Raw genomic sequence first — 12,398 nt, 5'->3', positions numbered from 1 at the left:
GAACCCGATGTGGTCGAAATTTTCTATAGCCCTTCACTACGGCGTCCTTCATAGCCTGAGTCGCTATGGGACGTTAAACCTTCATAAACCAATTCAATCAAGTACTCCTCCACTGACTTTACACTCAACAATACCATCAATACTCTTCTTCGAGCCTCTTCTCAATTTATTGCGTACGATGTAACTGTCGAAGCGACACATAGCGTATAAGGAATGCCTTGGTGGAGGACTCCGGTTTATTTTAAACTACCTGTGGCTCTTTATCGTGCGCTCACGTTGCACCGTTACCAGGCACCTGTTGTATTTTGCCTCCATCAAAAGACGGCCCCCATGGCCCCGGTTGGGTTTCATACCTTGGGAAAACCAGCTGAATGTAAAACCTACTGAGCAGCTCCGGCGAGTTGGCTTACTGATGCTTGAAAGGTTGAGCCACATTGTATTCAGTAGCGAGAATTAACTGTCTATTTTTAGAGGCAAGCTATCAAAGAGAGTCCTCCCCGATGTCTCGCCGTGGTCGCCGCGTGTTTAGAATTCGCCATATTATGGCGACAATTATGTCAGTAGTCACATAACTATGACCTTGTTTCACATGCTTCACCTCTATGACCCCCTTGCACAACATGTCCACTTCAATACTTGATCTGAAAACTGGGGCGTAATACATGAATGAACCTACAACTTTTTCACACAAGATATTTGGGCGCGTCTAGCCATTCGTAGTATTCAGTTGTAACTTAAATTTTAAAGCCTGAGGCCTTCGTGAAGCCTCACGGAAAGTCGTCTTTAGGGAATAATCCTGAGCGATTAGCGAACTATTTGTAATCATTACCGACAGTTAAGAAATTAGTAGTTTCGGGTTATATCGTCTGATGCTTGTGACACCTGTTCATATGAACACTTTGGTACAAAAGTGATTGACGGTGCGGCGTTTTCTTAGGCTTAGTCCCATTTGCTCAGGCGGCTGAAGCTAGGTATCGTGGCTGAGCGATACATGTCACAGCTCATACTGATGGCATTTAGTAGAACAGGTCTCAATATCCTCCAGGAAATCTATGGCTTTGTGTTTCTCTCTGCCATTATTTAGAGAACCCAGAATGTCTGTTATGGAAACGCTTCATCTTGTGCAGCAATTATTTATTTTACTTATTGAACTGACTCCCAATCTCCTGCGATAATAATGCATGAATGACACTTAACAAACGTAAAATCTACGCGCAAAAATGCCAGCAAACAGTAAAAGACCACAGGAAAAGTAGTTGCAAAGGTGGTGCAAGCACACCTTGAACGCGCATGGGAGGAGGATGTGAGCACAATCGCACAGGCGTGCGTCTGGACAATTGTAAAATATAGTTAGATCCAGCTTTTTCTTAAAGTTGGCAAATCCTCGAGGTTCCACTTAATGAGGATTTTCGTACGCTCATGGTAAAGCTGGTGACAAAGGTACTCATCATTTATATCGTGATCTGGTACCACATTACGCAGCGCGGCTCCCAGATGGTTTCTAACCAGTACGACGGGAACTACTTGTTGCTTAATTTTATCTCAGACCATTTACATGGAGGATTGAATAACTGACAATGAATATGGCGAAGGCACCTACTGAGTGCCTAAATGTTTTGGCTGCTGTTGTCCCATTTCAACTGGCTTCGGTCCAGCTTTCCTTGTGAGAACATGACAAAGCAGTACCGGCCTCGTTAGTTACTGTCTGTTGATGGCTAAAAGTCTGTTTGTCCACATGCTTGTTAGTTTTCTTTATCATGACTAATACCATGCATTTCACCTTTCCTCAAGTATTCGTTAAATAGGCAAAAATGACCTCTGCTTTTATAAACGCTTCGGCACCCTATACAGCCTGCAGAATTCTTTCTAGCTCCCGTTTCTGATCAATATGCATATTCTTTTTTTTTTCAGGAGAAAAGACAAGTACTAACGTCACAAAAGGGCAGAAGGCGCCTGCATACACTTTCGGCACCAAGTAAGTCTAAGCAGCATGTTCCATCTTGTAGTTTCCCCGATGTAATTTAGGCACTGGTGCGATCGCCAACGAGGACGAAACGTAGCAATTACGAAAGAGGAAGCTTGACTAGTACTTACTGTGCTTTTCTTCTAGCCTAAGATGCAAGTCGATTTCTAAACATCACATGATTAGGGACGTTGAAGTCGGACAGAGCTCGCCGGAGGGGGAATCTCGTTGGTATAATACAAGCTGTCTGAGACTTTCAAGTTTCAAGAACCTGCCTTTTCTCTCCTTTACGCTGAAGGTGAAATGGACATATAAATTAGGATGCCCATCTAACAAGTGTTATTCCGTGAATTTGAGAGTTTTAAGCGAAAGTAAGCACCTGATGGCCTGCACAAAACAGGTGTTCGGTGCCGTGTTTTTTTATAATTTATTTATATACACAAAATAACCGACACAAAAATATTTAACACTCTGCTTATACACAATGTAAACATTCGGCAGGAGGCTTCTTCGTGACATCCCCGCACCCCTTCAGCAGCCATACTTCTGCGAATTTCGCTACTAAAATCTCCAACTGAAGAGTATTTGCCGTCTCTAAAGACTGCACAAAAGGACATGGGAAAGGGGCAGCACGCCCGACATCTCTAACAAGTGTGTCGAAGGGCGCTGCCAAAAGTCCTCTCCGCCACTCCTTGGGATTTGCCAGAGAAAACTGCCTCTCCACTGTTAGAGCGATGCGACTACTGTCTTGTTGGGGGGCCATGTTTGCCTGCATAGGCGCGCCCCACAATTTACGTCAAGTGAATAAGCTCTGTTTGACAATCAAATATAATTAGTAGCACATAACTACTTGAAAAAATTAGCAGAAGCGGGTAAGGAAATGAGGGCCTGGTTACGGTGTACATATCAAGAAAGTCAGAAGACACTGAAGGAAAGGAAAACATAGATATTATTTTTCTTGGCAGAAAAGGGGGGGGGGGGGGGGGGGAGGAGGCGTTGATCAATGGGAAACCAGTACTGTAATCATCAAGAAAGGAAGGACTTCTCTTTGTTAATGACCATAATACTGGGAATAACTAATAGCGCTAATGTGTGTGTGTGTGGCGGGGGGGGGGAGAAGAGAAACCCTTCCGTCAAACGCAGATCATTTAGCACGCGTTCAAAAATCGCTTGCATGCTGCTCTGCGTTGGGAATGGAATTAGGGAAAAAAAGATGGAAGGAGAGAGGTGCACAAAAAGATAAAGTAAAAGAAGACAAAAATGAAAAGAAAACAAAAATTGGGTACTGAATTTTGTCTGAGATGGATCAACGAACAATCTTAGAACATATAAATGCTCAAAATAGTGAACTGCGAAGTTCTATAAATTTGCGTATAATGCTTATATGCGAAGAGGTATTAAAGGTATTGTCGAGTAGATACACGTCGCAAAAATAGGAAAGTAAAAAGCTCTAAGGACGTCACTGCAGCATAAGGCAGGAGCCTAATACCCATTCCAATGCTAGAGGCAGCTTGTGACCCACTCCATACGGTGTTTATTGTAGGCGCGCTCGTCGGCATACGCTACGCATTAACAAAGAATATGTTCCATTGTTTGAGTGCGGCGTAGCTGTCTTAGTGCGAACTCTTCACTTGTCATAAACGGTACCGTAAGCCGTTTGTAAACGTGGCGTTAAGACGAAGTCGATGATAAACATTTTTTTCATTGCGAGGAAGTCACTGTGGTTGAATGATCTTAGATGCGGGCCAATTGAAGGGAAAAATATGTAATTTTGCATCAACAAAGTCCAGAGCCTAGTTCTTTTCTTCTCGGGCATCTTTTTTAGCTAATGGGGACGCGTTTGATCTCGTGAAAAAAGTCTCGCGTAGTTTCGGTGCCTGCCGCTAGAAAACACGGGTAAAATCAAAGCACACGGGTAGAGGCAAGAGCACTTGCAAATCCGGAGACATGTGCATAGCTCTTTTTTGGCCAATGGATGCCCTTCGTAGTCTTTTCCGGAAACAGGCATTGACATGTGTTGGTCCGTGTTTTTTTATATACGCCGGTAATTATATTCCTTAATAGCATTCTTAAAATTTCGTTTCGTTTTATAGGCTTAACGTTTCAAAGCGACTAATGCTATCAGGGACGCTGTTTTTAAGGGCTCTGAATTATTTGGACAGCCTGGGGTTTGTTAACGAGCACTAACATCGCGAAGTACTCGGGCCTGCAACATTTCGCCTCCATGTGAAATGCGGCCACCGCAGTCGAATCCACATCTTTCGGGGCAGCAGCCGAGCCCCATTAACAATGAGCCACCACGGCGAGTTGCATTGTTAAGTGAACCCTTTCATAAATTTAAGTCGACTTTCCCTCAATGCGGCACGCGCTACTAATGGCAGAACAACATACTTTAAACCGTAGTACAATAGCCTCAGTCTACATGTTTTGTGTAGCGGGGTGCGCTCACGTAGTATCAGCGCCAACACTACCTGCGCATGTGAAACAGTAGCGTGCAAGTTTAGCAACTTATCCTCGTTTTACTGATTACCAGTGGCTCCATGGCCGACGCCTTACAAAATCTGAAAGGGATCCAACCCATGCACTTTCTTTAAAATCTGCTGGAGACGTTTTCTCTGCACATTTTGGCCCAGAAGTCGTTGGCCTCTTTCTTTGCATGCATTTCATCATGCCCTATTGTGTTCTCTGCTATTGTTGTGCACTGCATGTACTATATGCTCCAATGCGACGCAGGACCGAGGAGAAGCGCGACCTCTTCGTGCCGGGTCCGGGCACGTACAACATCGCGGGCCTCTCCGAGAAGGGCAAGGAAACCGTGGCTGCGCACACGATAGCGCCCAAGCTACGTGACCCGGAGGGCTTCAAGACACCCGCACCGGGGGCCTACAACCCGGAGAAGGCCGAGCCGTGCGTTCTTAGCGCCGCGCCTATGTACACCTTCGGCGCTAAGATCAAGGACCCGAAGCCGGCCGACATACCCGGTGAGTGAGCCGCACTCTCTACCCTTAAAGACTAATGTACCGAAAACTCATTTCCGGCTCTACCAAAAAGTCTTTGGCAAAATATACCTAGTCTATAACACGCAGAAGGTAGCGCTGATGACTCCGAATCGGTTTTCCTTGCCTTAGGGACTGGTTTTATCTACGCCATGGTTGTCTCCAGTACGCTGAAGACCTTCTTACATGCGGTGGCTTTGGAGGCAAAGGAGGTTTTTGTCATGTAAACGACTGCACTGAAAAGAGAAGCGAAAGTGATCATATAGCAGTCGTCGTGTGCTCGCAACAAAATGAAACTGCTACCCAACAATGTGTCATAGCAATAGAAGTAAAGTCCTGGTCTAAATGCGCCGGAACTACAGACTAGATAACAGCCACTTTCAAACAGAATGAGTTTACTTGTGTTGCAGAGTCTAGGGCAAAGGGTAGTAAAGAATAGAAGCAAGAAAGTCTTCGCGCAATTTCTTATCCCTCATTTCCGAGAATTACAAAGTTGGCTTTTCCAAACGAGCTACTCGGGATTTTTTTTATGGTACCGAGGAGTGCACAAATTCCATTTTATGCACAGAAGTGCGCAACAAAGGCTCAAACCGCGTTTCACGCACTGGAAGCGTTAATAATTGGAACAAGGACGCGCGCTTTGATCACAAGTGCCGTCTTAAAGGGATGCTAATTACAAACTACGAAACCTGAAGCCTCCTACTGGTAACATCAGTGCGGAAAAGCATCAGTAATGTGTGATATCTCGTGCAATTCTTCGCCTTATTAACTGCGATGGCGAGAATAGATTGAAAGGAGTGCATCCCCTCTGTAAACCGAAGTGTGCGCTTGCCTGTTGCTGGTCACCACTGCCGATGCCACCATCCTTTTGGAGCCAAAGCTGTCATACCTCCTTCATATTTCGTTAACTATGACACGAGGAATGCTGAGATTACCTCAGTGGTGCCTTGCACATTATATTGCACATGCCAGTCTTTGGCTGAAATATGGAAAGAATGGAAAGTCGCGTTGATTCCTACAAACTTGCTCAACTTGTGTTTGTTTCAGCATCCCTCAATGCGGAAAGCTTATAGCGATGAATGGCTGCGATCGCTGTTTGGAATTTATTCTATACTTGGGTTTTGCTTATAGCCGCGTAATTTCATTCAAGCTCGTACTGACTGCCACTGCTCATCTACTACCCAGGTGTTTTCTCTGCCTTAAAATCGGTGAACGCAAAACAGAGCTACGGCAACAACAGCTGTTGGATTGGACAGAAACCGCTACCCGTCCGACCCTGCCCACCTTTTTCATTTAAAGAATGCGCTTTGCCGTGCCTGACAGCTCCACGTTGCATACTTTCATCAGTCCCAGATGAAGGGATGCCCTCAAGAACATAGTTCTTGGAAATTGGCATCTCCAGTCACAGACTAGCGAAATTAATAAGCAGTTTCGCATTCTATGACTGGAATGAAATCCATGACAGGATTTCAGGAACTGAAAATAAGTTTCTGCAATCTATGATTGCAGTTTCTGAAGAAACTCAGTATTGGTTTCTGCAGATCAGACAGCATACGGAGTTGTCACTCTCTGCCCATCACAGCCTGTGCACAATGCGGATCCAGCGTGATACCGTCATGTTGGAAGGTTTCAATTGCGTTGGCGCACGGCATCTGTGCACAGGATGTTATGCCGTTTTTACACAGGTATATGCCGACATCATGTGAGTAGTTTACAGTGAGAGATAAGGCGTGCTTATTTGTGTGAGGATGCCTTGATGGTTGCGTATTGGTGCTGGGGCGCAAACAGATCTGCTAACCCACGTTTGTTTTACAGAAATATCCTCGCTGAAGTGGCCGTGCATTCTGGGGGTAACAAGGGACATGATAATTTCGCCCAGCCCATAATGTTAGGTGCGCTCTGAACCCAATGACATGAGCGTGTAATGGATCACAGATGCTCTGAGTTCGGCTATGTAAACGGTCTGGGCCTTGTTTCAGAGGCCGATCACCCAAGCCAAGAAGAAACTCACCGCCGCCCACTGCTCGTGCAGAGAAACAAACGAGCGCCCCGCTACTCCTTCGGCCTCAAACTTAAGAGCCTCTTCCGCCCCAACGACAACCCCGGTAAAGGCAGAGGGGAGGAGAGGCACTTTTCTCTCCCCTCGCGAGCACCGTTCCGCACTCGTCGCTTCGCGCACCATGCACCATGTCCTCCGACACTCTGCTCACGATGCTCCTTTCTTTCCAATTCTCTATAGATGTCGAGCTGCACGGAATGCACCTTGTGTGAAAAAGCATGCCTGCGAAGTTCCTCTATTCGTTTGGTTTTTGGCTTCTACTTTTTCTGCCTTGCTGTATACTATGCTGACGCGTAGTTCACCGGAAAGTGGTACCACATATTCTTCACTGAGGGCAAGAGTGCAAAGTAAACAAAACCTGACGTTTTCCATTGATAGTACTCAACGAGCTATATTTGTTCGTATTGAGCATACAATAAGATGATCATATTTATCTGCAAGATGACAAAAAGTATGTGTTGTTCGATGTTGTTTAGTGAATGTGTTCAAACTTTCCAAGCTCTAAACATCTTACCATAATATGCCACGCATTGAGCCATGATCCTGAATAATCGGCCCGTTCAGGAACTGCATGTAACCGTGAGAGCAAGAAGAGGATTACAGCCGTTCAACCAACAATGCTATTACGCACATAACTCTTTACAGGGTATTTTACTGAAGACTTTCTGCAATTCTTAAAAATAAGCTTTTTGAGTAAGAAGAGCGCCTTTTCCGGCATAGCTTTGTGGTTGGCGTAGCATATTTTAATAGAGATAAAACTTGCTAACTAACAGGCTGGTTAAGTAACATTGAATAGCTAACTTTTGAACTGTTACTTTTGGGCTCCTTAATTATTGAGGGGTGTGTAGCCCACGGAATATCTGTATCAAGTTTTAGAATCTTGAAAACGTGGTTAGGTTCGGCGCTTTGGCCCAACAAATTTATGTTACATCGCGCCAGAATGCATGCTACTCCGAGAAGGTTGCAGGCAAAGGAACCGCCCGAGTACAAGTAACTCTTTGAAATAGCCAAACTTGCTGGGCCACAACGCCGAGAGTAACCGCGTTTTCGAAATTCTAAAAGATTATATGAATATTACTTATGCGGGGGCTACACGTCTCTCAATAATTAAGGAGCCTAAAAGTAAAAGGTAAAAAGTTAATTATTCCATATTAATTAACCAGCCTGCCAGTTAACACTTAGCTCTGTGCTGATGTACTGCATAGCTCAGAATTCTATGCCTAAAAAGCGTTCTTCTAATTCAAAATCGTATTTTTAAAAATTATGGAAAGTCAAGGTGAAACGCACTGCATATCACTCGCGAGGAAAAGCAGCCGCAGGTGTTCTCACACTCGGCCAACCACTGCAGCTCCGGGTGTTTACGACATCGACAAGGGAGACGCTGTGGTCTACCCGAAATCGCCTAGCTTCTCGATTCGCCGACGACTTCGCGACCCTAGCCCCGAAGAACTTCCAGGTTTGTTACGGCGACACTTTCGCACAATTGAAAGCACGTCTCCCTGCTTGAAAAAAAAATCTTGTTATTTAATGTTCACTGGATTCAAAGAATCATCATGGCCCTGCGGAGACAGTGGGAATATTCTTTCTTGTCTGTACCGGCAGGCTTACCTCTTGTAGGCTTAGTCTTTTTTTTTTTGTTTGAAACCGTCTCTAACTGGCCGGGGTCAAAAACGTTAGAGAGAGTGCTGTATGATAATATACCGCAATATCCGGTTAATACTCCGCACCCAGTGCGTAGTACGTAGGGTGCAACTTTCATTGTATAAATTTCCCACGCCCTGCCTGAAGCCTGTTTATTGTCATGATAAAATCATGTTCGTTATTGAATGCTAGTATTGGGCGATACTCAAAAAGAAAATTCTGTACAGTCTGCAAAGACGAAAGCTTTACCTTTTGGACACGTATAGCCCGCGAACTCCATAGCGGAATTTGTGGAATAAATGCCGGCTTAAATAACGCTGAGACCGAGCATGTCCGTCGTGAAGTGAACATGTGATGCATTTTTGAAAACGAAGGCGTATGTTGCAAGACGTCAGCCACACATGTTGAACACGCCTGACGGAAAGAATTCGTGCGCCGCTTTATTGCAGCTCCTTGCGACTACCGGCCGGAAAAGGCTGACAACACTGTATATCCGAAATCACCCAGCTACTCAATGCGCCGAAGATTCACGCACCGTGAACCAGAAATATTCCAGTTCCCGGGTCAGTGCGCATGCGTTACTCTTCGTAAAAGGCTCCCAAGGCGTAGTCATAAAAGGCGTTTGTAAGCTTTCATCTAATTGGCTTTTCTTCTTGCTTAGCTCCTGGAGACTACGAAACAGCCATGGCAGAAGGCATTGTCTTTGCAAGGTCACCAGAGTATGGTATTGCTTCCAAGCTAAAGGAGTTCAAGCAAGATGGACTTGAATTTCCGGGTGTGTAAAACTTTAATGTTGCCCATTTCCATGCGCTCACAATACAGGCTGAATGATAAATGAAAACGGAGAAAAAACTTTTAAATTCGACGCTCATAAAAAAAAAGCAGCACCGTTTGAAGAATAAGTGCTTCGTTCATCATTGCCTTCAAGATATCTAGTGATCCGTACACTGATCTGGTAGAGAACTAGTGGTTTGGTACAGTAACAAGCTGGATAGAAAAAAGGAAAACATCCAGAGCAGTGTAGATTGAAATAAAATTATAAGGCAAAGAAATGCGCAGGTTAATGTTAGGCTGATCAAGGGCACCTGCACTGTACTATAGTCGGGTACAACTCAAGACCTAAGCTGCTTTTCTCCGTCAACGAGCCCCCTTCCAGCCAATTGCGTCAGCCGAATTTCCCCGCCCTTCTAGCATGACAATGCAGGGATAGGAGTGAGAATGAAGGAATTGTAATATTCTCGACAATACAGGGAGAGAACTCTTCCCTTTCATATGCCACTCCCAGAGTGGTCGTGCTGGCAGTGTCATGATAATCGGCCGATGCCATTAGCTGGAAGGGAGCTCCTTGACGGGGAAAAGCCGCTTCGTTCTTGAGTTGTTTCCAATTATGGTATAAATATATGTCATCCAGTGAACCTAGTTTGGCTCATGACGGGGATGATGCGAAGGATGGTGACAAGTAGGCACGAAACAGCTGTTGTTAGAAGGAAGGTGACGTAAAAAAATTTTCCCCACCAGGTCCTGGTACGTATGTTGGTACAACGGAGTACGACAGCTCTTATACGAAGCTGCCTGAATATTCTTTCGGAAGACGTCTGAAGGAACGACAGAAAGAAGATTTTCCTGGTGCGTCTTATCGTCATCGTCAGTTATATAAGCACCTTCGGCACATTTGGCACTTCGCACCGTTCTTTGCTCAGTCCTGCATGTTTGTCTTCAGCACTCAACAGGCTCGCACAAACGCACTGCACTGAGCAAATCTCTCTACATCTGTCTGGAGAAAAGTAAGCTGAACTTGTTTGTATGCTCTGAGTTTTTTTAGCTGAATACGACGAATAGCATGGGCTTTAGTGTTTTAGTTACTCGCTAATTAACTGCGTGTACTAAGGCCACAAAAAAGGGGCTTAATGAAATTTATTCGCATTTTTCTCGAATCACTGCGCAACCATATACCGTCGACAGAATGGCAAGCAAGCCTGTATGGCGGTACAACTGCGCATTGTGCACGATTCATGTCCGCGTTTCGATACATCATATGCTTCGCTTATCTGTAAGAGGAGTTCTGAAGTTAAATAATAGTTATTAAATTTTAACTAACCTCACACAAAGTATGCAAGTATAATGTACAGCTCCCGTCGAAAATGTACGGCGCAAGGGGCTTGCTTGTGAGGCCTGCTGTAGGCCTCGTTACGCGTGCTCAGCAACCGTAATCTCTCGAAAGAAAAATGGCTTCGCATCCTGAATCATCCCAAGCTTTGGACTGCTATATATGCGGGGGAGCCCTGCAAAACAGCTTAGAAGCAAACCCCTTCATCTGTATACTTTAGACGAAGGCTGTACGTATATATTGTTAATACCAAACGTTATGCATAAGCACTACATAGCGCGGAAATTTTGATAGACAGACTGTAACCGGACACTGTGCAATGCTACAGCGGTGGGGCATTACTTCAGCGATAACATGTTTTTAAGTGAAGCACGTTTCGAACCTGCAGCACCTGGAGCTTACGACATTAGCAAAGCCGAAAGTGCTGTCTACGCAAGATCGCAAGAGTACACGATGGCTCAAAGGCTGAAAGAAAGGCCACCAGACTCGGCAGATTTTCCCGGTTCGTTCTGTGCGCCTTCTTCCTACCTCACGCGCGCGGCCTCTTACAGTGACTAAAAACGTAAATATTCAGCTCCAGGAGCTTACGACGCCAGCAAGGCAGACTCGATTGTGTATTCGCGATCTCCGGAGTTCAGTCTTGCCTCGAGACTCGAACACAAGGCGCCTGAATCGATCGACTTTCCTGGTTCGTAACACCCGACTATCGTGTATTCCGGTCGCCAGTAGCATTAGTTGTAACGCACAAACATTCGCAGGGCCTACGGAATACGACTTAAGCAAAGGAAAGTTTGTGGCGGCCTCGAGAGCGCCTCAGTACAGCTTCGGCTTAAAAATCAAGGACAAGCCTCCGGATACGCAGAAATTCCCAGGTGCGTAAACTGTTTGCCTATAAAGATTAGTGTTTCGGCTATATCTGTCACTTATTCCAGGTGCTAAAATTTATCCCCTGGGGTTTGTTTCACAGTCCTAATAAAAGAGCTTTCTAACCTCTCGTTGTTATATTTTAACGGGTACGTGCTTGGGCGAAGAAGACGGGACACAACCAAGTAAAACAAACGACATGTACTATCAGCGTCAAATGAAATGCGAACAAAACACCTGAAACGCGAGCACAAAAAATCAAGCAAATTAGAGGCTGGGGATGAAATACAGGCGTGGCCTATTAGCACTTCAGAAGAGCGGTCTTCTCGGCTTCGATGGGAAAATCAACTGCTCATGTATTTTGCCTCCCTAGTGTAATATCTGCGAGTTGTGCTGTTCGCGTTTCAATTGGCTTGTTCGCGTTTCAATTGACGCTGATAGCGCAACTTCTAACTAGTTTATTTTCATAGAAGGCAGACACATTTATACCAGCGCTGGGCAGTCACAAGATTAACAGGCAAATACACGCACTGTTTATGTAAGCATCGCACCGCCAAGTGTGCCACCAGTATTTGCCTTCAACATAAATAAACTAGTTGGAAGTCCCGCTCTGCACATATCGTGTGTGCTCCTTTGTGTTGTCCCGTATTCATCGCGCAAGTACATACCCGTTCAAAGATGAACCAACTCGCCCAAAAAAGAGTATTACTCGTTGTTATAGCCTACGACAAGAGAAGATAAGCGAAGTGGACAACTGCTATTATTACG

The 12,398-nt window shown here is 45.1% G+C and overlaps 1 protein-coding gene across 5 annotated transcripts in view; it reads left to right on the top strand.

The window, feature by feature from the left end:
* Nucleotides 1-12,398, top strand: part of LOC149329782 (uncharacterized) — a 54,788-nt gene that overhangs the window by 21,039 nt on the left and 21,351 nt on the right. For all 5 annotated transcript variants that reach the window (XM_089560464.1, XM_089560466.1, XM_089560465.1 and 2 more), the window contains exons 3-12: nt 1,912-1,975; nt 4,697-4,944; nt 6,939-7,064; nt 8,367-8,474; nt 9,109-9,222; nt 9,321-9,434; nt 10,178-10,285; nt 11,155-11,268; nt 11,341-11,454; nt 11,525-11,638. In XM_089560464.1, coding sequence (XP_089416590.1) covers nt 1,912-1,975; nt 4,697-4,944; nt 6,939-7,064; nt 8,367-8,474; nt 9,109-9,222; nt 9,321-9,434; nt 10,178-10,285; nt 11,155-11,268; nt 11,341-11,454; nt 11,525-11,638 — 1,224 coding nt within the window. The remainder of the gene's footprint in view (nt 1-1,911; nt 1,976-4,696; nt 4,945-6,938; nt 7,065-8,366; nt 8,475-9,108; nt 9,223-9,320; nt 9,435-10,177; nt 10,286-11,154; nt 11,269-11,340; nt 11,455-11,524; nt 11,639-12,398) is intronic.

The sequence above is a fragment of the Amblyomma mixtum genome, chromosome 9 (assembly GCF_055824585.1).
Source record: "Amblyomma mixtum isolate Tamu chromosome 9, ASM5582458v1, whole genome shotgun sequence".
Lineage (NCBI taxonomy): Eukaryota > Metazoa > Arthropoda > Arachnida > Ixodida > Ixodidae > Amblyomma > Amblyomma mixtum.
The sequence above is the reverse complement of the archived record's forward strand: the minus strand, read 5'-3'. Positions and strand labels throughout refer to the sequence as shown.